Source organism: Gobius niger, assembly GCF_951799975.1.
Source record: "Gobius niger genome assembly, chromosome: 1".
Lineage (NCBI taxonomy): Eukaryota > Metazoa > Chordata > Actinopteri > Gobiiformes > Gobiidae > Gobius > Gobius niger.
In genome coordinates, this window is record NC_136852.1 from 60,861,751 (window position 1) to 60,888,150 (window position 26,400).

The 26,400-nt window shown below is 40.8% G+C and overlaps 1 protein-coding gene across 3 annotated transcripts; it reads left to right on the forward strand.

The window, feature by feature from the left end:
- Positions 1-203: 203 nt before the first annotated feature.
- Positions 204-25,795, forward strand: LOC306978892 (transducin-like enhancer protein 4). Of its 3 annotated transcripts, none has more exons than XM_079577596.1 (20): positions 204-690; positions 1,335-1,432; positions 3,045-3,108; positions 3,201-3,245; positions 10,965-11,027; positions 14,121-14,195; positions 14,751-14,952; positions 16,074-16,090; positions 18,826-18,942; positions 19,024-19,077; positions 19,164-19,316; positions 19,393-19,525; positions 19,616-19,803; positions 20,206-20,282; positions 20,353-20,602; positions 20,972-21,219; positions 21,676-21,823; positions 22,908-23,058; positions 23,668-23,744; positions 24,056-25,795. In XM_079577596.1, the coding sequence occupies exons 1-20, from the start codon at positions 646-648 to the stop codon at positions 24,161-24,163; spliced, it is 2,313 nt and encodes a 770-aa protein (XP_079433722.1). In that variant the 5' UTR covers positions 204-645; the 3' UTR covers positions 24,164-25,795. The 3 variants fall into 3 exon arrangements, with proteins under 3 accessions (XP_079433722.1, XP_079433723.1, XP_079433724.1); XM_079577597.1 differs by having other exon boundaries at positions 14,754-14,952; XM_079577598.1 differs by having other exon boundaries at positions 1,347-1,432.
- The last annotated feature ends 605 nt before the right edge of the window (positions 25,796-26,400 follow it).

The following is a 26,400-nucleotide window of genomic DNA, read 5'->3' on the forward strand; positions in this document are numbered from 1 at the left end:
AGTCTCTGGACCCCACGTGGGGATCCTGCATAAATTGCATCCTGCATTCACGTATTGGACGAGAGGCACAGCCACGGAGCGCACCTTGTCCTGTCGATTGGTTGCCTTTAATGGGCGCTCCTCCTCTAGACCACACACCATTGGTTTCTGGGGGCATCGCGGGAGCAACTGGGAAGTTGTAGTTCTTTGGACTAGACGCCAATCGGCTTCGCTTATTATCGACTAATATGAATTAAACTACACGTCCCAACGTCACGCCACACGGGCTCGCGTAATCGTCGTGGATGTGTAATTGCGTCCGCTCGACTGGTTGCTTCTAAATTTGGCGTAGCATGGGTTGGTCGCTCCAGTCTGCGAGGTGCTGTACTGCTGCTGCTCCTGCTGCTGTTGGGATGTGTAGAGGAAATTGAGCACAAGTAACCTATGCATAAGGACGGAACCCGCTGGATAGGATTGTGCACCATGGTTATGTGAGGAGGACACTGATGACATCTACAAAGAATAACGTGAAGAATGAAGTAACTCGCACTTCTTTATGAAGAATGGACTTTGAGGATGTTTCCCCATTTGGCTACTGACTGACCAAACGTTGCGAGTTGTGCTTTTGATTTTTTTCACGCAGAGGAACTTTGCAATTGTTTATTAATGATTCGAGATCTGAGTAAGATGTACCCCCCGGCGCGGCATCCGGTAAGTGCAACCTCAGACAGCGCAGATTAACAACAGCGCGCATAATCACTTTCAGTCAGTTCCCGTGCCACAGCGCGCTCGTACTGACAATCGCGCCCATTGTCGCTGCTGGCGCAGCTGTGTGTAGCTTTCTCTGTGTGTGGAATCCAGGCAAACCGAAAGGCCATCTGAAGCACAGGCGCGTATTGTCATCCACCACTGTGCTTAGTGTGTGTGTGTGCTCTCAGACTGCGTAATAAGAACCAAATAAGTGGACTATTACCCAACAAAAGTGAAGTCATTTTTCAAACGCGCACCTGTAGTCTTCGCCTTTATTGGTTTCATAAAACGCTGGAGTCACGACATGGCTACGTTTTACATAGTGGTGTTATTAATTAAGGTATTTTGTGTGGAGTTACCACTAGGGAATGTCTGTTTGACCACACACTGTGGCATGGCATAGTCTGCTTAAATCACCATGTCTTATGTCAACAAGCCTTGTTCATATCAGCTCAAGAAATGTTTAAATGTGGGACTAATTACTAGTTACTAAATCAACCTAAACACTAGTAGTTGTATAATTTTGCACATGTACACAGCATTTATTATTGTGTTAGCTCACAGTTCTCCTCTCTTCTTCCCTGTGGGTTGGGCTCATTGTGGAGGTCCCGCACCAGCCGGGTCAGCCGTTCAAATTCACTGTCACAGAGTCTTGTGACCGCATCAAGGAGGAGTTTCAGTTTCTGCAAGCCCAGTACCACAGGTAAGCACAGCATCAACAACAGCACAGCAGGCTGCACACACAGTCCTCTGCATTCACCACTATTCACCTGGTTTGGAGAGAACCTAAATGAGTATATTGCTCTGACTTTACACCTAATTTCCAAATCCTCATTTGTACAGTCAGAAATCTGCCTCAGATATGATCAAATCCTGTTTATTGCATTATGGAATTATTTCTGAAAAGCTGACATTAATCTTGTGTTGCATGATTCCGGCCCAAACCACTGCATATGAGTCATCTTCTTTGACAATAATTTTCTAGGAAATGCATGACACAGTGACATGAAATCAAAAGGCAAACACAGATGTTTGCCCCGAAATTAAATTTGCATAGTGTGAATGAATTCCTTGAGGAAGACTGCGCTTGTTTGAGGTCATCTATCATGGGCGCTCTCTCTGCAGGTGAACCCATCAACCTTGGTATTCACGTCTCTCTCCAAGTGCAAGTGCTGTGAAATACTTTTAGCCAACATGATGAAGTGTGAAATACATTGCTCAGGGCAGAACCAAAAACATGATACCAATGCATAATAATGACCCACCTCTGGCCAACCCATAATTATAGCCCAGATGAAGCAGGTTAAGGCTTCTGGCGTATTCGCCCGTCCCGAGGATGAATGGGCTTCATAGGGCAAGTTGATTTACAAGCATACTATCCGGAGTGAAGAGATGGCCTGACAAATATTGGAAATCTCTTTATCTCAGTGATCTGGATGCGCCCAAACGAAAAAAGGCAATAGGAAATGGGATGATATTTTTGTGTGGTGCATTTCGTAAGATAGATAGATAGATGGGGTTGTGCCCAATATAGCATAAAACGGTTCCTGCATAATATCACAATAGCTAGTGGCAATAAAGAAAGCATGGTCTATATTCTACTTTTGTTTGTACATATTTAACAAGAAAAAAGATTTAATTGTTGAATACACTCCACGTTTGACTTTGTAATATGCCTAGCTCCTTCTGTTCTTTTGCTGGATAGTTTGCTGACAAAATCTTCAGCGATCTCATTTTCCCCCCTTTGATTTAGTCCCAAACTCCCTATTCTGTATGCCTGTGTCCTGACAATACCTGCATCACCCACCTGGCCGTTGTCCTAAGTAGCAGATGCTTAAGCTATTTTCCTGTGATAAGCAACATTTGAAGCTTAAGTGTAACCACTGTTAAGATGGATCCTCATTATCGTCTTGCTTTTTGCCTATGGTGCAGAATGAGCATCCTCTTCACACTGTAAAAAATATATGATGAGGTTTGTGCGGTCATCTATTGATCCATTAATTACTGCTCTGTACCTGCTGAGTAAGTGTCTGCATCTCAGTGGGGAATATGCTCTTGTTTTTTTTTTTCTTCTCTCTCTCTCTCTCTCTCTCTCTCCCTCTCTGTCTTAGTTGTAAGCAAATTTAGAAATGCAAATCTAAGGTAACAGGATGTAGTCACTCAAATAGACTTTCTTAGCTGCTGCTGCTGCAAATGGCATGGGAGATTTGGAGTCATGCCATTGCGATATGTTGGTGTGATCATTTATAACACATTTTTCAAGGCTCATAAGAACGGCGGTGACAATGACTAACATTTTTCTTTTCACTTCGCAGTCTCAAGCTGGAGTGTGAGAAGCTGGCCAGTGAGAAGACGGAGATGCAAAGACACTATGTCATGGTGAGTCTGCGCTCAGATGTTCAAATTGTGCAAAAAAAAAGGAAGAGGCAGAATACATTTGCCTGATCTGACTTTGATCTGTGTTTCTTTAGTACTACGAAATGTCGTACGGGCTCAACATTGAGATGCACAAACAGGTAGGAACCATTCCCACTTAGAATATATATATATATATATATGTATTTGTCTTTTGTTCAAATATTTATTTGGTAACTGCAACCTGTAGGAGATTAAATTAAGTTGCTACTCTCCCTCCCCTTAGGAGTTCACCTAGGAGTTTGTAAACAGTTTGTAATCAGTCTTTTAGGGCAGGGCGATATGGCCTAAAATCTATATCAGGAAGTATCATGATATCAATATATTTGACGATATAATTGACAATAGACAAATTACGTAAATCCTGCCTATTCTTTTTTTTTTTTTTTTTTTACAGTATACTAATTTCCTCACAAATATGATCTACTCAAGCAGTTTACATCCTTCATTTCATTTAACTTTTTAAGCACCTGTCCCCATGTTCTACAGTCAGTGTTTATGCTGCTCTGATGGAGCTGAGTGTAACATAAATGATATCGTGTCCACAACGATCTTACAACGATATCAAACAATGATATCGCGATAGCGATATGCGATACGATATGGCCCACTCCTGCAGTCTTTTACACCGATTTGGATATGTTCTACTTTTACAAGCTTTAAAATGTGCAGTAATAATCCATTTTGCTGCACAGTGTGTATGAGCATTAGTGACAGTGACTACAAAAAGTGTGAATGTATTATTTTGTGATGGTCGTAGTAGAAGTAATAGTTGCAGTTTGTTTGAATTAGAATAAAAGATGTGCTTTATCATAAAGCAAAGTCAGCACTCAAAGATTTCCTTATTAACTGTTGTATCATTGAGTACTTTCTTCCGTCTTTACTAACCTTCAATAATATTTTGAAGTAGCAGTAACTTCATCTATGTTTAACAATTGTCTGGTAAAGTTCACTGTACTTATTTCACCTCTTCTTCTTCTTGTTCCTATTATCATTCACAAATTGATATACTCTTTCTGCAACACATTTATTGTTTTTTGCAGCCTCATATTACTTGCTTATTTGATATTCCTCACCCCCATAAACCCTTTCAAGGTTGTTGCATTCAAACAAGTACAATTCCCACTGATACTTAGTTTATTGTATATCTTGTACAGGGTCCAAAATGGCCATTTTGAAAAAGCCAGTGTAATTTGTCATCTCAAGTGTTCTAGCTTCGCTCTGGTGGGAGGTTAAAGAGAAATTCATCATTGTTAGAAAATGAGGAAATGGTGTGAAAAATGAGTGCAGTGAATGAGGATTTCACCTTTACATTACTGCTGCCTTTTTTTTTAAACACGGCGAGTCATTAGCATAAATGTCTCTGTTAACCACACATCAGCTGCCAGGTTAAATGGGCCAGGGAAATGGTGTGTGCAAGAGCGGTGATAAATGGTTCGCCTTGTGTCTTTGTTGCCTCTGCATGTGTGTCTGTGGCCTATATATATATTCTGTGCGTGTTTATTTAGATTGTATGCATAGGCCGTAGCAGACATTTACTCAGAGCTGTTTGCTGGTTGTCAGTGTGTGAAGGTAGCACAGACACAAGCGGCTCCTCGCACTAGTACTAATCACACTTGTCTGGTGAATGTGGGAGTAGGCTATAAACGCGCTGTCTAAGTGTTTGTGTTGATGCTGCTGTTGTGGAGATAGTGGTGAGAGGCATTAAGATGGCCCGCCTGCTTTAGGAACTGTTTGCTATTGATGCCCATGAAGAAGACATATCAAGATTAGTATCACTTTTTATTTAGCTTTGAATGGCGCTGATTTCCTCCTTTGGAAATCCTTTTTGAACAGGTTTATAGCCAATTTTATATGATTATAAAACAAGTTAGTTTTTCATTTTTCAATCTATTCTGCAGATTACTTTCAGACAATAGGAAGACAATTAGAGTATGAGCGGCCACCACAGTCTCCTGTATCACTAATATAGTAGATTGCAGCTGTTGATTGCTATTAAATTACTCATAGGAAGTTAGGCATATTATTTACAGAGTTGGGCAGAGTAGCCAAATAAATTACTCAAGTAAGATTAATGTTACTTTCAAATAATTTTACTCAAGTAGATGTAAAAGTAGTAAGTAGTAGTATTTTCCCTAAATGGGAAAATACTACTTGAGTGCTGTGAAGAGTAACTCTTGGAGTGATTTATGCTTTAGTGTTGCTGTATTCTGACACACATTACATAAAAGATCATATTCAAGAAAATTAATTGGAGTTTAAACATATTCAAATTTGTCACATTTTTGTGCATCGTCATGAAGCTTTTGTCACTTACTCACAGTCGGATGAATAACCAGATGTTTTACTCAACTAAGAGTACTCAAGTGGAAGTAAATGGTATTACTGTGTATAAAAACTTATAAGTAAAAAGTTATATAAATGTAGACCTCCTTTGCCCCTCTCTTTCCACCATTTTGCTTGTACAAACATTAGTTCGATTTATGTGACACATGTACATACTGTAGGAAAGGATGTTGTTTAAACAGGAAAGATGCACAAACACCACTCAGAGAAATCTGTTACAATTGGTCTTTTTGTGGGAATCAAACCAAAAAGCGTCTTGCTTATGCTACCATATGCGCCACATAAACTCTGTGCTGTAGTTCACCTTTGGCTGAAGCTTGTCGCATTTAGCTGCACATTTATGCCTGCTCCACAGTTGGGGGCAATTGAAATAAAAGTTTTATAGAATCCCTTCTTGACACTGTATATATATCAATAATGTAGGGATGAGGACAGTAACAGTATATGGCTATAGTGCATTCGGAGACTGAAAGCACAGCGGATAGATCTACTGTGCCATTAGGAGCTGGGGCATCCACTTCCAGGCGAATTGCTAATATTGCTTGTTTAGCATTTTCTGGGGGTAATAGGCCCATTGATTTTTGGCTGGGCTCTCTGTTTTATTTACACAGAAGGGCCCGGGTGCCTGGGGAGTGAAATGTAGCGCTCGTTAAAGAGAAATTGACTCGTCGACAGAGCGGGGGGCGGAGGGAGGGGCAGGCGAATGAGGAGGGAGGGAGGAGGGCAGAGGAGCGAGTTGCTGGAGGACAGATAATCAATTGCAAATTAGCGGGACGATGGGAGAAATAAGGCAAGCCGGGGATAGGGAGGGCGTGCAGCGCAAAGTGCTGAAAAAAGGAAGCAATAAGACAATGTGATACTGAAGAGTGGCAGTGGTTTCAATCAGCTCTGACAGCTCATTTTACTGCGGCGGACATGGGGCTCTCGGCTGATTTGGGCCTATAATACAGTGTTTCTCAACCAGGGGGACGGGGACCCCTTTGTGTCTGCAAGCACTTAGCAGGGGGTGCTTGAAATTACTTCAGATTAAGAAAAGAAAGTGAATAATATTTCATTTTCAATATTATTTAGTAGAAAATAGAAGTTAATTTAGTTTTTTGTTATGTTTTGCAATAAAAGGTTTGATTCTGAAAGTATTTTAGCTTTATTTTGAACACACTATTTAACACTAACACATTTGTTTTTAGCTGATCACTTCATAAATAATTGGCAGTATCCTGGGGCACCTGGGGTTATCAGGGTACGCCAGACAAGAAGGTTGGGAACCACTGCCATAATACAGTGGATCTATGGTATATAGTATATACTCTTTGTCAATTTAGAAGTATATTGTGAATTCTTCTATTGATTTTAGCCTTATATGGTAAGGTGCAGTTTGTAACGTTTGCATAAATGCATTGCTGTGAACTAGATCTATTCCAATCAAAAAGGATCATCATTTTCTCACAACGTAACCAACTGTCTTTAATGGCATGCACATATTCACTTTCCTCATTTGAAAGCTGAGAACCTCCACAATTCAGTCCTTGAGCTTTAGCTACTGGAGGTCTGTTAGAACTTGATTGGGGAAAGATGCTGGTTGTGGAAGTAGGAAAAAGTCCTTCATTCTGCTTTCTGATTGGATATGCATCCTGAGAACCTCCCTCAAAATGTAAAAATGAACAGCTTTTACAGCATGTAAAATATTTTTGCAATTATTACAATTGTAATGTAATGTTCACTTCAGGTCTTGTGTTGTGTTTTTTCAAATCAAGGTGCAGATCATTGCATTCATATTATTGAGATACAGACAGCAAAGGCTAGAACATGTTCAGAACATGTTACTTGTAATCAGCCATTGATCTTTTTAACTACTTCGGTATGACTGTGGATGACCGTCTCACACTGCCAGTCTGACCTCAGGTCTCCGGGGAGTGCAGCCTGTGTATTCTAGGGTCCATTAGATGTATTAGCAGCTGGTGAAAAGTGGTGCTGCTGATGCGGTGCTTACGAAGCTCTGTGGGGGAGATGGACATTTGATCTTGTATCTGACCCAATCTGACTCCAGGGCCACAGACTCACCCTGCTCTATCGTATAGCAGGAGGGGGGTCCAAGGGAAACATGTGTGAAGCCTGTTCTTTTGCCCCTGGGCATCTTCTAATGGAAACCACTTGGTACTTTGGCGTTTCTGAACTTCTCAACATTAGTACTACTACTCTTAGTAAAGCGCCTAAAGCCTGAAATCTGTAAGCAGAAGGATTTCTCCTTGTCTGTGCTTCAAACTAGTTAATGTAAATTAATACCAATCGTGCTGACATGAACTTTTGTGTTCACTGTGGCTTGTCTTTTTAAACATTACTAGCCATTTAATGTATGAGACATGGTGGTGTGACCAGCTCTAGTACCATGTTTTTTTGGCTCCTACTGAACAGAACAGCACAGAGTGAAAGGGAAAATATCAGCAAAACATTTGGAGCTGGGTCTCAAACCCACAACACAGTGCTCCATGTGTCTCTGCAGCAGCCTGACCCACTAGGCTTTCGGGGCACAGGTGAACCAGGTTTATTTTTGTTATGATATACAATAGCAGAATGATAGGTATTCTTAAACTAAACCGGCCAGTGAAAATAAAAGAGTTACTGCCAACATTAAAATTGATTAATAGATTGACTATTTGGCTAATGCTAAAATCCTGGCCACAAATATACAAATTTTGCCATTTTTTCTTTTCCAAACTTTATTTTTCAACATAATTTCCATGAGTCAGATCTGAGGTCAGAATTGTGTTCTGACTGCTGAACAAAACAGTATCCTTTTTGAGGTTACCTGGTGTTTTGTGACCACACAGGGCTCACATGAAGCCACCAACAAGTCTCCAACCCGGTCCTCCCGGTTCCTATTATTTATCCACAGACAGGACGGTGATGTGTCGGGGTTAAAGTCAGGGCTTGCCCGCTAAAGAAACAAATCCCAAATCCTCCAGGTTTGTACATAACCCAGGGCAATTTCACAGGACAGAGAAAAGAGACTTTTCCTCTGGCCTTTGGTGTGAACAGACAGGTTGGTCAAACACACACAAAACACTATGGTCAGTGTCAGAAGTCAAAATTGGTCTTGCCGCCTCATGGAACAGAGTCTGGTTTGCTCAGGCAATTTTCTAACTTAAATCTAACTTGTTGAATATACTTTATGATAATGGATTTTTGTCAAATAAGTTTAGTGCTTGGTAGAAACTGGTTGGAGTTTTATTACACTGATAGTAGTCAGAGAATAAACTATACTCGATCAGGATTGAGGACATGTTCAAGAATCTAGGGAAACATGGAGCCTTTTGATTCAACAATTTGACACCGAGGAGAAAAATATCACATTGAGCCAAAGTGTGTATCTAAAGTAGTTACTTTGGGAACCTTAAGTATTAAACCTTTACATAAATGCTGACAACTGTTAATTATTATCAGTAATTGTTTGTACGTTAAGATTGCTGCACTCCAACAAGATACAGTTGTATGGATTTTCTTTTTCTTTTCAAAGACTACAGACCAACATGAATCAGAGAAACTTCTTATGATGTTTGCGCGTCTTGTGCCGTGGATTGGAGCTGCACTGTGAGCACTCCCTTTGGGCTGGTGGATCAGGAAATGCGGTGTTAAACCCCACCTGAAGGCAGCAGAGACAGCCTGTATAATCTTTAAAAGGCAGCCCAGAGGTGCTGAAGACATCAGATGAATAAAGAGCAGGCTGCCCAGATGTGTGTGTGTAGTTTGTGTGTTTGGCCTCCGGGGGCGTCTGTTAGCCCTGATATCGTGGAAAAGATCAGCCCTCACAAGGTTACATGAAACACCTTTCCACTGGGGCCTTAATAAATAGCATGTGGAAGGATTCAGCTTCATGAATTATTGTTTTGATCAAAAGAATGAATCATTTTTGGTGTAAACTCAAAGAATAAACAATCCAGGTAAAATTGATTAAGAAGGCAACGTTCGCTTTTGGTGTGAATACCAGAGACACTTAAAGAGACTAGATGCAAGTTGGTCATTTTATACTCACTACTGCCACCTCAGGTCTTATGCGTAACTGCACCTTCTATATTAAGCTATATTAAGGATTTTAGAGGCAGTTGTGGTGAATAGGTCTGGCTTCATTCGACACATTAGGACATTGCTGGAACATGTAAGGGGAGGAAAATACTTAGTTTTAAAAATTTTAAACGTATAGGTGCATTATGCAACTTTTCATGTGAGAAAAAAAAGTTGATATTTGTGTGTATTTGACCCTGTAATGACCCAGCGGCTGTGTGAGTGGTCAGCATGGCGCCTTTACTTTCGATCACAGTGGCCTCTAGGACGCACCAGGATCAACTGTTGGGAAGGTTTTCACTGCTGACGGACCCTCTCACCAGAAAACCTACAAATCAATTGATCCTGTAGAGTTATAAAGACCACTGTGATGGAAAATAAAGGCGCCATGCTGACCACTTGTAAAGCCGTTGGGTCACTACAAGGTCAAATACGCACAAATATCAACTTTATTTTCCCACATGAAAAGTTGCATAATGCACCTTTAAAGATATGACCAAATGTAAGGAATGTTGTACGCTACCATTCTGTGTGTTGATAGTACATTTATTTATCCCCAATGTGGATTTAACCTCTACTTTGTTTTCATGATTGTTTAACCTGTATCATATTGGACCAAATTCAAAAGTCTGTGGTTTGTTTTTATTCAGTTTTTTTTTAAAATTCAATTACACCCACTTAGCTTTTGCTATCAGATAATGTAGTAGCGAATAATATCCCGAAAGACCATTATGCCATATCACTTTTTGACTTTTTAATACATTTGTATTTATCTTAAATAATTACATTCTTATTGGATTAGAGCCACATGACTTCATTACTTACAGTAGAAGTTTGTTTCTCATATTTGTGCAGTTTTACAGTTTTGAATGACTGTTTCATACCAAGTCACCTCTACTTCTTCTTTCAATGATGGCATATTGAATCAGAATAGTTTCTTAAGGAAGACCCGGTTAATTGCAATTGAATATTGTATTATAATACAGATAATGTCATAATATAATTTTACAGCTAGTACCATATCCTTAGCAAACAAGCCAATATCCTGTCTCCAAGGCGTTTTATTATGTTTAAAGCCTGCTAACCCTTTTGGCGTAGACCTCTTTCTAAACTTGTTGTGAAATGCATGTATTAGTTGGCATAGATGTTCATATTGCAGTCTTCTCTCCTCTTAGTCTGGACATGTTTAAACTTTGAAATGAGTCTTGATTTGATTTCATAAATAGATTTGCTTACATACATTCTAAAACATGCGCGATAATTGATCCATCCGGTTAGCTGGTGTCGCTATGCAAATATGTTCAAAGTGAATCCTTATGTAAACACCTTTCCAGCCTCAAATCAAATACACCTAGTCTAAATACTATTGTTGCGTTACGGTTTATTGGTGCTAATTGTGTTTTTCCCTTTTACAGGCGGAGATTGTCAAGCGACTCAATGCAATATGCGCCCAAGTCATCCCCTTCCTCTCACAGGAGGTAAGCCCCCCCCATGGCTGTCAATGTTAGTTAAGACGCAGGTGGGAGGAGGTGGCGGGAGGACGCGTACTGTAGAGAGGAGTAGAAGGGTGAGTGCGCTGCTGGATTGTGTGCCCAAAAGCCTCACACAGACGTACACATCCCCACAGATTATCCCGGGCTAATCCTCTCTGCCAGATATGCGGTAAACTTATTAAATGTCTCCCACTAACATATGCACAAGCTGGCAGGAAGAGCTTTGAGTTTGTTTAGCGCGACTGTTTGTCCACCTGCATGGGCATATTGTGCTAAGGCGCTGCAATATGTTCCCGTACAGTGGTAGGTGTGAGGCGCGCTTGATTTTTACACTTTGTTTATTGCAGACGGCGGAGCTGTGTGTGTTTGGGTACGATAAATGGTTTCTCTGGAGGAGTGGAGCATGCTTGCGTGAGGGGTGGGAACAGCAGGGAAAAGGGTGTGTGGGACTCCAAAGCTCTTCTCCAGATTAGCCATGGATTAGGAGGGTTTAGGGTGGATTAGGAATAATGGCATTAGACTGTAGTGCTGCTACACAGGCCCCGGGCCCACAGAGAGGGAGGCGAGCACTCACCAAGCAGCTTTCAGAGCATTGTTTTGATGCCTCAGATGCTGCAAGTCAATATAAGCCATAACACAGTTGTATTATTAAGAACCAAATTGACTGTGTGCGCAAAGATGTGACGAGAGCCTGTATTTTTAACCCACTGTATGCAGATTAAAGATGCATTGTGGTGCAGTGGTCAGTACGCCTGACTCTCTGTGAAGGTGGTGGTGGGTTTGATTCACACTGTGCTCTCTGAGTGGAGTCTGCAGCATGTGTACATCATCTTTCACACTGTTCATCAAATTGAATATCCTCAAAAATAAAATCTGCAACTCCTTGTCATTGCCTACAACTAAATTCAAGCACTGAACTAAGGTGCAGTCAGTACATATAATAGTAAAACATGAATTAATTTAGTATATTGTACAGTGCATATTGAATAGTACACGACTGGGGTCCATGGCGTCTGAACTCAAATCTTGATTTATTTTATTTTTTGTAAATGTGTGACCTTAAAAGTGGTGTCTCCAAACAATCCTCCAAACAAATGAAGCTCATGGCTTGATACTATTGTCTCCAGGCCATTGCAAGCACCAATTGTTTTTGGTTTAAACATTTAATGAATATCTCCTCCCGCTCTTTACCCCTTTTCACCCTGGGTTGTCTGGTCTAGTAAAGCCTATGGGCCAAACAAAACAGAGAGGTCTCAAAAATGTTGGACGCAGTGTGAGTGATCTCGATTTTAAGATTTTTTTATTGTTGTAATTGTAATTAACCCTATTACCCTAAAAACATGTATGTTTGAATGAATGAGAGTGTGAGTGAGTGGAGGTCGGAGTCGGCGATGGCGCAGATTGGCAGCCCCGTTAGTCCACCTCAGTGGGCGGCTGTGGCCACAATAGTAGCTTGCACCACTAAGTGTGGTGTGAATGGATAATGATTACAGTGTGGTGCTTGAGAAACTTGGTAACACCGGCTTAAAAAGCACAATACAAGTGTAAACCATTATATTTATTATTACTTGGCCGATAGCCGATATTGTAAAATACCGATATATTGGTTGACCTCTAATTTGTATTACTATAACTATAATTACCACTACACATACATTTCCGTTCATTGTCATCATTCAGAACATTCTTTTTGCTGATGTCTGTAAGTTTGAACCTTGCAGCAGAGAAATAAATTAAAAGACCCTTACATAATAAGGCAAGAGTCTATGTCAAAACATGTAGGAAGAACTAATTCCTCTTATGAGTTGCTTGCCAATGTGAGTCTTTTGACCGTCGCGTTGGTGGTTATCCGCGCTGTGCAGTTGTGTCTCTGAACCTCAGTGGTCCGGTTCATTTCCACACCTGATAAGCTCTTTCATCTCTGGCCCACTTTGATGTGTGGTGCAGGTGAATCTTCTCCCTCCCTGTGCACCCTTTGGATGACTTTGCTCGGTAACTGCCAGTCTGTGTGTGTATATGCGTCTCTTTGTGCTGGGAGGAAACAGACCTGTGGTATTTTGCAGTATGAGAATCACTGGAGGAGACACAAAGGTATAACCAGGGTCTTGGTTTATTGTTGCATGGCCTTTTAGATCCCTTAATGTTGGTTCATCGCTTTTTTAATAAGATGAAAATACTGAGGTCTTGTTAAAGCTATTTGGCAGTAAAGTAGGGATTATTGAATTTTAATTTTCTCACTTTAATATTTGACTATTACTGCGTTTAAAATGTATCCCTCCAATTACTTATGCGTCCCTTGAATGAAATAATCATGTGTAATAATGACTTTGTGCGTCCCAATCGGTTACTGCGCTGTAGTTAATGTTATCAGTAATATCTATGGCTGCTTTTACAAGACAAAGTGTGTGTTGAGGAAAAGGTCAGTGGTGAGTACACTGAGTGCGAGGGCATTTGTGTAAATGGTAAAGCGACAGGGACGAGTCAGAGGTGTCTCTGGTGCCTTTTAAATCACATTTGCTCAGACTCAGGTGCAGGGCTATTTAAAAAAGAAAAAAAAGAAAGTACCAGCTCATCTATCAATGTCAGCTTTGAGAGGAGTAGATTTGTCTTTATTTGTACTAAAATTAAATAAAAAGTAGGATGATAATGTTCATAATATACATGTTGTAATGATTGTTCTGTTGCAGTTTTCAAAAAGCATCATTTTCAGCATGCCAATACAGCCCACTGTCCAAGTCTCTGCTCTGCCCTCAGTTAATATTTATTATTCTATTATGTTTTTATTATGTATTTTTGAGTTTAGTAGGTGGAGTCTCACTGCACATTAGTTGACACAGAAAAGTGCTCATAAAGTCATTAATTGAAAGGATTTTAAACCGTGCAGCCTGCATCACAGGTGTGTGAGACATTTTGGATCATGTTCGAGGGCATCTTCCGAATCCATGCCCCGTGGTCCTGTGTAGGAGGTGTGAGGGTGTTCTTGTAGTGTCCACAGAGGTCAGGGACATCTCCAGCCTCTCCCCAACCTCACACATGCGCAGTATATTTTGGACTAATAGCTCTTTCTCTCTCTGTCAGCATCAGCAGCAGGTGGTGCAGGCAGTGGAGAGAGCCAAGCAGGTCACCATGGCTGAACTCAACGCCATCATCGGAGTGGGTGGACTGCACACACACGCTGTCATGCACACACACGTACATGAAAAACTCAAAAGGCTCCATGATCAAATAAAAAAGTATTAGTGGATTGACTAACTGTGAAACTGTGAAAACATTACATTTAACATCCAATCTATACGTCAAGAAATAGTATGCCCTTTCTAATGGCAATCTAAAAACAGACATTACTGCACCATAACAGGGGACTTTAAATGCATTGTTGATGAATATAATACAATCTTCAATATTTATTCAAAGTGGAAGTAGCAGAATGGCCAGAAAAGTTAATCAATTATCTGCACAAAGCCGTTTTTATTATTAAAAGTTTGAGGATTCCTTATAAGCGATAACTACTTGTTTTATATTTTACATCTAATTGGTAAACAAAAGACATAACATTGACCAAATTGCTTTTCTCTGAGTCATGAATCAACAGACTTATATCCCTTATTTTTATACATATGCCATGATCTCTAATGTAATTGATTGAGAAATACGTTTTCTACCTTGCACCATACTTTAAATATCTCCTTAATGACGTGTGTGTTCCAGCAGCAGCAGCTCCAGGCCCAGCACCTCTCCCACGGTCATGCCATCCCCGTGCCCCTGACGCCCCACCCGGCCGGCCTGCAGCCTCCCCTGCCCCCTGGCGCCAGCGCTGCCAGCCTGCTCGCCCTGTCGTCCGCCCTGAGCCACCAGCTGCCACTCAAAGACGAAAGGAAGCACCATGAGAACAGCACTGAGCATCAAAGAGGTACTAGCACGTCACACACTGGGAGGGATTAGGGAAGACAGGATCTAGATAGACTTGTGTTGTTGAAGATGTTTTATCATCTAACCACAAACCTAGATATAATAATCATTCTCATCACACTTCAGTGGCAGGTTATTACTAAGTGTAAAAGTGTGGGATTCTTGCCCATTGTAAAAGCATTGGGGTATTGATTCCCAAAAGATGTTGTCACTTAGAAAAACACTTTTAAACCATGAAGGAGGTGTAAAATGGGTACAGGCAAAAGAGTAACATGAATAACAATTGACACTAACTATATAGCTATATATATATATATATACTTTGTAAGCATGACACACCCCACATAGCTCGCAAGTTGTGTGCGTGTCCCAAGTCATTCATAATAACTTGCTGATTACAAGATTCAAATAATTGGATAACGTAGGCATAATACATATACCATGCTTTGTACATGAATGACCTAAAGTACGGGAGCATCACTATTTGTACTGACAGATGTCTAATTGTTGGCGCTCTGAATGAACAGTCGATAAAGCAATTAAAAGCTGATTCGTCATTATGCTGTTTTAATTGGCCTAATAGGGAGCGAGTCAAGGGTTCCACAATGCCTCTTTTCTCGGGTAAACAACACTCAGTGATCTTACTCCAGCTGACTTTGAGCTGGAGCGTTTAATTAGCCGACAGCGTGTGGAGGTGCGTGTGCTGCGTGTGCTGCACAAACACACTGCGCCAGCTCTTAATTACCGCGTGGCGCTGTGGCTGGGACTTTTTCATACGGTGCACTAGAGCAGTTAACCTTGGCCTTTAGAAACTACAGCAAAGCTAGCAACTGATAATTCACATAATACATACACAAGCCCCATTAAGAGCGCAATCAATAACAATACGATTTGCTCTCTCAGCTGACTTCCTTCCTGGGCTAAAAGCGGATTAGTTTAGGGTTATTTTTACATTTCCCGGCCTTCTCTCTTTACTGTTTTCCTAGATTTCCACCATTTATTGGCAGTGAATGTTATGTAGGTTTTTACCTTGAATCACTTTGTAAACCTTTCTGTTTCACTTTAATGTCTGATGATTCTCTGATTAATGGTTGATAATTCTTTCTTTTTGGTACTTTACAGATCGTGATTCTGTCAAGGTATGTCACCTCTTCTATTTCTTAACAACATTCAAAGAAATGCTGTAATGTTGGAGAATACCTTTCCCTTTGTGTTGTGCTATAAGATATTGAGTCTTTGTTAGTTTGTTTGTTCTTGTTAACCCAATAAACTGAGGATGCCGTGTCTTGGAGGACTTTGCACAGTATAAGATGAATCTCTTTTACAGAGTTTTGTGATTAACTGGAGGTGATAAGTAGTGTGTCAGATTTTGACTGCAGTTCATCTTTCTTTCCATATTGAGTTCCTAAAATGCCTATAAGGAGAATAATACAGTAATTTTTCATTTACTAGATGGTAATTGATGCAATGTACGTGAAGACAAAGTGGTGATAGAGAAAGTAGAAAAATAAAATGTGGGTCTATGGCAGGCAGCAGAGAGCAGAGTCAGGCTGCTTTACATCCCCTGCTTGTAGTAATTAGTCCCTTAAGCACAGCCTTTCTCCCAAGGCAAACATTTGGTTTGTTGAATACTCAATGAGCAGATTAGCATTTCTTTACTCCAGCAGCCTGTGACACACTGGCATCCGTTTAGCGGCTGGTGTTTTCTCTGGTGTTTTGGAGTCACACAGACAAGAGAAGTGTTTAATATGTAATCCGCCGCCTCTGAGCCTCATACACATATAGGCAGTGATTAGCAGTTTGTGTGAGAATGCTGAGGTTAAGACAAGGCTAGAGGATGAATGGCTGTCATTAGCATACAGGCTAAGAGCTGCTCTTTGACATGGCGGCCAACAGTCACTTCATGAGACCAATAAGCCCCTCATGAGTGGTCCACAGTTGCCCTGGCAACAGTCCACTGGGTACCAGTGCGTGTGAATAGCATGAACATCTGTGCCTAATGTCCTTGGTGTTAGCACCTTGTGAGCTGCAGAAGGTGTGGCGGCATGCGATGAGGATGTGTGTCGTCTTGTTGTCATGTTGAAGGTCTGTTCAATGAATGAAGAGAATTCAATGCTTCTGTTATTGTCGTTGTATCAGCGCTTGCAGTCACTAACTACCCAAGTTCACATCATGTCAAGACAATCTAGTGGCATTTCCAGAAAGTGCTTTTTGACTTAATAATGTTCTTATGAAAGGTCGACCACTAAAAGTAAGAAAATATGAGTGGGATGCTTTTGAGGGCTCTGACAAAAATAGAGGAAGGTCTCCAAAGTAATACACACACATTATAACTATTTTTGTTTTGATTATATATCTTATGGCTTTATAACCATTACCAACATTATCCTGTGCTTTTCAAATTATTTCTTACCTTTAAATCATAAATCATTGGCTGGCACGGTGGCTCATGCTTCACAGCAGGAAGGTCCCAGGTTTGATCAGTTGGTTAAGTCATACTTTATTAATCCCTCCCAGGGGAATCCATTAGCTGCATTTGACCCATCCTCAATGGGACGACCTGTAGGAGCAGTGAGCGCTCGGGGACACATCTCCAGATGTGAAGCCAGGCTAATGGTCAGAAACACCTGTCCGGAGGATCAACCTATCCACGTTTTTTGTGGTAGGGGAAACCGGAGTACCCGCAGGAAACCTACGCAGACACAGAGAGAACATGCAAACTCCACACAGAAAGGCCCGGTGGCGCAGGTTAGCGCTCGTGCTTCACAGCTAGAAAATCCTGGGTTCGATTCCCAGCAGTTTGCATGTTTGCCCCGTGTCTGCATAGGTTGTACAATAAGCCAGGATGAATGAGTGTGTTTGAGAGTGCGAGTGAGAGACCACGAATGTAAATTAGCCTCAGGCTACAATCTAGCATGGCGTGTTTATATACATGTATCCATGGATGTTCATTAACATGCACTGTCCCGACCAAATAAAGAAATAAATGCTGCATACTACTCAATGCAGGATGCTTTGAAGTGTAGTCATTGGTGTTGTTGTGTCATCTTAGGGTAAAAACTTAGTTAAAGGACAGAGGTATCATTATGAAGACTTGTAAAATCAATAGAAATTAGAGACAAATTGAATTATATCTAGTAAATGAATAGTTTCATTCAAATGTGTTTAGTCATGCTCACAATGCATCCCGAGCGTCCATTTGTCTCTGCACCCAAATTAATTTGCCTCGATGTTTTTGAGAGAGCTAATTCTCAATCTAATTTGTCTAATCAGTGTGGGAAGAGGAGGAGACAAGGTGAGGCTGTGACCTGCTCCGTCTCTCACTCCCTTGTCCTCATGCAAACACATCCCAGTGGCCTGTCCTGCAGACACTGACTCCTCCCTCACACAATCTGTGTCATCAACACTTGCAGCACGCCAAAGGGCAGCCGAAAGGTTACAGGCGTGAGTTAGTAGAAAGGTCGTCTTAAAGGTCCTGCTTTATTTTTCTTCTGTGTGCTGTGGAAAGAATACCTCCCAATGAGCAGACAGGGACGCACGCTCAGGAGGGACTGGCAGAACAGACTTGTTCTGATGACCTTATTTTGAAGATTAATCCCTCTGTAATGGTATTTAAAAGAGGACATGTTTGATTACTGGCTTCCTTTACTATGCTAATCTCCGCTGCCCTCAAAGTAATTGTCATCAGACAAAGTCATGATGGTATAATTAACAGTAATGAATACAGCACTGCGTGACGTTGTCTGGTTCAAAGTGATATTATTTAATCGTCTTTTAATTGGCAGCTTTAAATGAGATAATCTCACTTCTTGGATGGTGACTCTATTGTGTGTTATGACAATGGATTTATTGAATTCACTTAACTTTTTTCCAGAGCTCCTCCGTGTCACCATCAGCCAGTTTTCGGACTGGAGAGAAGCACAGAACTTCTGGTGACTACTCCTCAGACTCCAAAAAACAAAAGACAGATGACAAGGAGTCCACGCGATATGTGAGTGCAGTGCACCACTAGCATGTAAAATATCCTGTTGTGCTGCTGTGATATATCTGCATGTGTTTCTGCTGATCTCAGGAAAGTGATGGAGAGAAGAGTGATGAAAACCTGGTAGTAGATGTGTCTAATGAGGTAAACCACATTTCATCCTTCTGTTAAAGCTTTTACACAGGGTTTGCTAAAGATAAAGAAATAACTTGGCTGCACATGTCGTACAGGAACCGGGCTCTCCAAGAGGAAGTCCCGCCCACTCTCCTCGGGAAAATGGACTTGATAAGAATCGTCTTTTGAAAAAGGACGCCCCTCTCAGTCCTTCATCCATTGCTTCTTCAAGCAGCACACCTTCATCAAAATCCAAAGAGACCAATTTAGTGAGACAATATCATTTGTGATATACATGAAACTATTGCATTAATTAAGATGATTCTTTCATGTTTCATGTTTTAGAATGAAAAATCTACAACACCAGTGTCTAAATCCAGTAGTCCAATATCTCGCACTGACGCCCCAACGCCGAGCAGCACCTCCACTCCTGGTCTAAGGACGACATCTGGAAAAACAGCGGGCATAGAAACTCTTGGTGATATCACATTTTCATTTCATATGCTTTACTCAACAGCAAATCATCAAACTAAACTTTAGCTTCTATTCCTTAAATTATATTATGTAGCTCCAGGGCTGCGGACCCCATTGGCAGTGCCCTGTTCATATCCTGGTCCATTTGGGATGGTTCCTCACCCGGGCATGAATGGAGACCTGAGTGCTGCCGGAGCAGCGTACTCTGGTCTACACAACATCTCTCCCCAGATGAGCGCTGTTGCAGCCGCAGCTGTAGCCGCCTACGGACGAACACAGGTGGTATGTAATCCTTATGTTCCAGGTTAAATATTTAGGTGGATTACATCACAGGGCAGCATTCAATGAAAATGCAGCAATCATACGTATTGTTCAGATCCAGAGCTTTCAGAGACACGTTGTTTGTAACGTGTAATACGGCGAAAGCAAGGCTTAGGATCTGAAGAGCGCTAATTTAATCTTTCAAGACAGACTTTCCCAACAGTTATTAAGTACAACTGGTTATTTATTTATTTTATGCATAAAATGGTTTATGTTTGACTGTACAATTTAGCATTACAAATACCACATTTGTGGATATGTCAACATTTGTGTAGATTTACATTTGCAAGCCCTTATGCCCCAAAATGCAGCTTATGTGCGGAAGAAATGTCTCAAAACATGTCACTGTCTAATTTGCCGCAGGTTGGATTCGACCCTCATCACCACATACGAGTTCCAGGTCTTCCTCCAAACCTTTCAGGCATTCCTGGGGGCAAACCGTAAGCATCTTCAGGAAACATAGCAAGATCATAAAAATAAATGCTCCCTTTAAATCTCTGTCTTCTTCAGGGCCTACTCCTTCCATGTGAGCGCAGATGGACAGATGCAGCCTGTTCCTTTTCCTCCAGATGCTCTGATTGGTCCTGGCATCCCGCGTCACGCCCGACAGATAAATACCCTGAGCCACGGAGAGGTGGTGTGTGCTGTCACCATCAGTAACCCCACACGTCATGTCTACACAGGGGGGAAGGGCTGCGTCAAGGTGTGGGACATCAGTCATCCTGGAAACAAAACCCCAGTATCTCAGCTTGACTGCCTTGTAAGTACAAGCCACTATCATGTTTAGCATAAAAAACTATTTAACAGTCGTCTGTGACAGAACTGACAACTGTCATCAGATCAAATTTGTCCATCAAAATTTAGAGCCAGATGGCTCAGGGGACATTTATGATCCATGTAGTAGCTTCATGTACAGAATCCTCGGTGTTTTAATGCAGCATTGCTCATGTTCAAGCTCATCTTTAATGCCAATGTCACTTGGTCTATAGTCTTTTGTGACAAAATGTTTGGGGACATTTGAACAATTTTAGTTTGCTTTTATATGTATTTTATACAGCATTACTGTTATGATTTAATAAATTGGCATTTCATACATCTATATTTGTATTCCTTATGCGTGCTATAACAGAACAGGGATAACTACATCCGCTCCTGTCGCCTCCTCCCTGATGGACGCACTCTGATTGTTGGGGGCGAGGCCAGTACTTTGTCCATCTGGGATCTGGCTACTCCCACTCCGCGAATCAAGGCAGAGCTGACCTCGTCTGCACCTGCATGTTACGCTCTGGCCATCAGCCCAGACTCCAAGGTCTGTTTCTCCTGCTGCTCCGACGGGAACATCGCTGTGTGGGATCTGCACAACCAGACTCTGGTCAGGTAGGAGGCAGTAACACAGTATGACCACCTTTTATAACTTTCGAAATGTTTCGACCTATTCAAATATCTCACTTTTAACAGGGATGAAATTATCAAAAATGTTAGTAATAAAGATATGAACAACTATTATAAGTTCTCTTTTTTTTATATGTATTGTTTTTTAATCTATTTATACATGCACATTTTCTGCCATTCAAGACTATTTTCCAAAAGAAACTATATAATTATATAACTAACCCCTTACATTGTCATAAGTGGACTGTTTTGTTTTTTTCCAAACCCCAGAAGTTAAAAGCAAAAAAGCAAAATACTGCAGTGGAGGTATTTGCTGTAAACAGCAACTTTTATATTTGGCCCAAGTTTATAGACAATTCGAGAATAGAAGCTGTTTTTTTCCCACCTATTTCGTCATATGGCTTTCCAGACTAACTTGTGTTTAACTGTATTTTTCTATAGACAATTCCAAGGCCACACTGATGGAGCCAGTTGTATAGACATCTCTAATGATGGCACTAAGCTGTGGACTGGGGGTCTGGACAACACTGTGCGCTCCTGGGACCTGAGAGAAGGTCGGCAACTTCAGCAGCATGACTTCACCTCACAGGTAAAAATATAAAATATACTTACAGCATGACTACAAGCTTTCCAACCACAGCACTAGCTTTTGTCTTATCTCAAAGTGCGCCCTGTCAAAGTTTATTATTGTAAAGTCAGATTTACTCTTTCTTTGTGCAATTTACATTTACAAGTCTGTTCTCACAAATGTTCCCTTTGTGACATTTGTGATAGAAAGTAAAATCGCCCAGATTGGGGTAAATGGCGCATTGCAGGACAAGTCACACACTTTTGTGATTACACACGCCCGGGCTGTGATTTATTGCAGTCATTCACTGGCTCAGCTCACAGCGTTTAGCTGACAATAAAGGCCGAGCTGAACTGGCTTTCCAGCTTCAACTCACATACCATAATAATAGTGAATTTAGATTTTTTTTTTCCTCGATGAAGAGAAAAGCAGCAATAATAGACTATTATAGCAATTTTCTTGAAAAGCCCATTTCACAAGCTCAATGTGCACTGAAGGAGGGCAGTGTGTACTGTATTGAAGACAGCTCACAGTGCCAAGGCCAGCTGAAAACAGCTCTTCTGCATTCTTACGTATGTCATTTTGATGTAGTTATGTTGTGTAGACAAAAAGAAAAAATATGTATAAAGAATCCCTTTATATTTACAATATCCAACTTAACATAACATCTATGTGGAGGCCAGGCGTGAACTAAGGTAAATTGCTAAATTTATGAGAGAATTGAAAACCTGAATTGTCCTGTATTCTGGAAAACTTGAAATAATGACAATTTCCCCATATTTGTTAATGTAATATGACATTAGTAAAATTAACTCTACTCCCTCAGACCCAGGTGGCACATCGGGTGAGCAATCAGATTTCCCCCTCTAGACACGCCTCTGATTGTAGTCTAGCTCTGTATGTCGTGGTGTAAATGCTATTGATGGCTTACAAACCTTTTCTGTTTTTACTCAGTATTGCTGTTCATTCTTTAATGATGACTAAGTTTGAATTTGAGACACTTTTCCCTGCTTTGTTTTCAACAATGTAGAGCGGTTTGTGGAATGAACACTTGTGTCTCTCGACAGTATATTTGAGCTGTGACCCTCTTACTAATGTGTCGTAGATCTTCTCGCTTGGCTACTGTCCGACTGGAGAGTGGCTGGCTGTGGGGATGGAGAACAGTAACGTGGAAGTACTGCATGTGACCAAGCCTGACAAGTACCAGCTCCATCTGCACGAGAGCTGTGTGCTGTCTCTGCGGTTCGCTCACTGTGGTAAGAGCTCAGTGCATTCTCACCAAGATTTAACCTTATTGTTATTATTGGAGTGGGGTTTATGGTTTGTCTTTCAAATATTGTAGAAAGTACTTGTTGCTACCATGTTTTAACGGAAGTGAATGTTGTGTGTGAGTCGGTGGGGGTCAGCCTCGCTCCCGTGTGTCTACCCCAGTGCAAGTATGTAATGAATGAATGAATGAATGAATGAATGAATGAATGAATAATGTAAGGGATTGTAATTCACTTTACAATCCCTTACATTATTCATTCATTCATTTCAGAGTCTGTAAAAGTGCTATATAAGACTTATGCTTTATTATTACAACAGTTGCTGCTACTATTATCATTACAACCACCACATTTGTTGCCATCATCTCTAGAGCTGCTACTACGAGAGCATACAATAATGTGCTATAATTTATTCTTAATTATCCGCTATCCATCTTATCCATCCTCTTATTTCCATGAAGCTTTTTTTTTGTAGAGCGGCATGAAGTAAAATCAAATTCATAGGCGTACACATGTTGCACGTGGTTTTATCAAACACATTTACAAAGAGGCTATGTAGCATATGGCATGTTTGTGTGACCTTTTTGTCTGTTTCAGGGAAATGGTTTGTGAGCACAGGAAAGGACAATCTTCTCAATGCCTGGAGAACACCTTACGGGGCCAGCATTTTCCAGGTAAGCACAAGTTGAATATGGAGTGCTGTATATTGCTGTCCGACACAAAAGATCACGGAAAATCATAGGACACTATTTGTAATTCAAGGGCAAATACTGAAATCCAGCCTTCTGTCTAACACAATGATAAATGTCCTTTGTCAGCGGCACGTGTAAAAGCGTAAAACTGATGAATTGAAAGAAGTGAATCATAACCAACGCGTCCAGCACCTGTACATATATCTGAGAGCGAAAGCCTTGCCTTCCCTTTAGCCTTTTGTAGCAGCTAAGAGTCCTCCAGTCATTGTCACTGTCTTCACTTCTCATTGCAGTCAAAGGAATCTTCATCCGTGCTGAGCTGCGACATCTCCATAGACGATAAGTACATTGTGACGGGATCGGGCGATAAGAAAGCCACAGTCTACGAGGTCATTTATTAGGAGCGGCCACCCCTCTGTACAGTTTGTATTGTGTTTCAGTGGACGTGAATGGAGCACACACACATTCAGAGGTGGACCTTCACATTTAACCTCCCGTTTCACAATTGACTGAAACCTGAAAGCAGAACTAAGCACAGACATTTTTTTTTTTTTCATTTTGAGTGTTTTGTAAAGATGACTGAATGTTTAAATGCACTGAGAAGAGGATGTTAATCTCACTGCACTACCCTGTATTTCTTTGTTTCTAAAGCAAGGTTACGAACAAAAAATTACATTGTCATATTTGCCTTTATACGTTGTACCTCTCACCAAGACTGTCTTATCTGTTTATACTTAAGGTTTTATCATTATTTGAGTTGCCATATAAGTGGAATCTTTTTGGTAGATCTGCTCAATATGACAAACGTGTTTTACGTCACTAAAAGAACCCTCTGCCTCCTAGCACGCACACACTAAAATGGCTTATAGGTTTATACTACAGATGTTAAAGCAGCATTTATTCCTTTCCTGGTTAAATAAAGGTCAACCAACTACTTCAGGCTTTGGACCAAATCAAGAGTCTATTCTATCAGCTCTGTGATTGTGAAGTGTATTGCATAAAAGCTATGTTTAAATTAAATGTAGCCTATGTGTTTGAACAAATGTACAGATAAGTGGGCTCTCATCTATGTAAAATTTCTCAATTACCTAACTAACTTTCAAGACATTATTGCATCTGATGTTATGCAATCCTAACCATGCAGAGCTTGAACGTAACTGGAAAGACATCCACTTCACATTTTGCCCTTAATATTTTTTGCCATTATCGTATGTTGTCTAACATCTGCTTATTTGTTCTGCACCTACAGTATGTTTAACATTGTATACAATTTAATTTATTTTTTTGCCGTTTTTTTATTCTGCATTTTTGTTGTTGTTGTCATGTATAAACTAAAACTAGACAGCCTTCTGATCTCTGACAACTGACTGGCCTTTCTGCTCGGCTCTGCCCTACTGTCAACTCTGTGGTTGATGCTTTCTTCACAATACGTGACAAATTACCACTGTCAGACTGGCCTCGAGAGGTCAACCGTCCCTTCCTCTCTGAAATTTCTGTTGAAAAGACGAAAAATGGACCCTCGGATTTCCTGGTGTTGTACAAGTAACACAGTGCCTTTTATTCTGCTGCGCTTCTGCCTCCATTTTAGCCACACAAAGACGAACGGCGACGGACTTTGTTGTTGAAATGGTTTTTCAACTACTGTTTTCAGTGTACATGTTGAAACTTTGGGAATGGATTCACCGAACAGCACCATTATGAGAAGATGAACATAAAAAAACAGCGTCACATTTTCTGGTCTGGTTTGTAACTATCTCTGTCGACTTTGATGTTAGCAGGACCAAAGCGCTCTTTGTTTTGCTGGGCTCAACACTTGCACGTTATTACTCATGGCTTCAGTTAGACTGTCAGATGCATGGTGCTGTTAAAGCTGTATTTTCTTTACTGTGCTATTTTTACATTTACTCCAGCTTTTCCAAGTGCACTGGCATTTAAATGATAATTTTGTTTGGGGCTGCACATATTTGAAAAAAATTAAATAACATCGCAATAGCATACCACTGCCAAATTATGGATATCATTTGGTTGAATGTATTCAACCAATATCAAATAAAGGCGGTTCTTAATGTTAGGCCTTCCCTTAATTGCAAAACACACAAAGTAGTGACTGCTTTTGCCTCCCACCGAGAGGTGGAGGGGACAATATTTTCATTTACTTTGGAGCTTAGTGGAGTCCTACATTGCCGTCTATAACATCTCTCTAGTGAATTAATCAGAGTGAACAATCGTGTGTCAATACACATCAGTAGCTGTCCCATAGGTATGACACGATGAGATTACATTGCCAGATGTTGCAAAATAATACTTTTTCAATATATAGTGCAGTCCATTTTTAGTCTCATAATACATATACAGACCATGAAACTTGTGCTTGGGTTGCTGCATTGCTTTGTTTCTTTTCTTCTTTTTAATTACTAGCTATAATGGTCTTTCAATTAAAGCACTCATTGACTCTGCTGCCATTGAGGCTGTGCATTCCACTTGTACATGATCAGTTCACTCTGAGACCACCTTTTATAAATAACAGATACTCGGCAACCTTCAGTCATAGTGGTGATGGACGTATGAAGTACATGGTGGCATTAATGTCAAGAGTCTCTGGAATAGGGCAAGAACAAAAATATGATGTTGTATAATA

Bases quoted from the DNA above. Each gene is read 5' to 3' on its own strand.
- LOC306978892 (XM_079577596.1), top strand. From the start codon at position 646: ATGATTCGAGATCTGAGTAAGATGTACCCCCCGGCGCGGCATCCG. The intron at 3,246-10,964 runs GTAGGAACCATT...TCCCTTTTACAG, and splicing joins ACATTGAGATGCACAAACAG to GCGGAGATTGTCAAGCGACT. The intron at 19,804-20,205 runs GTATGTAATCCT...AATTTGCCGCAG, and splicing joins CCTACGGACGAACACAGGTG to GTTGGATTCGACCCTCATCA.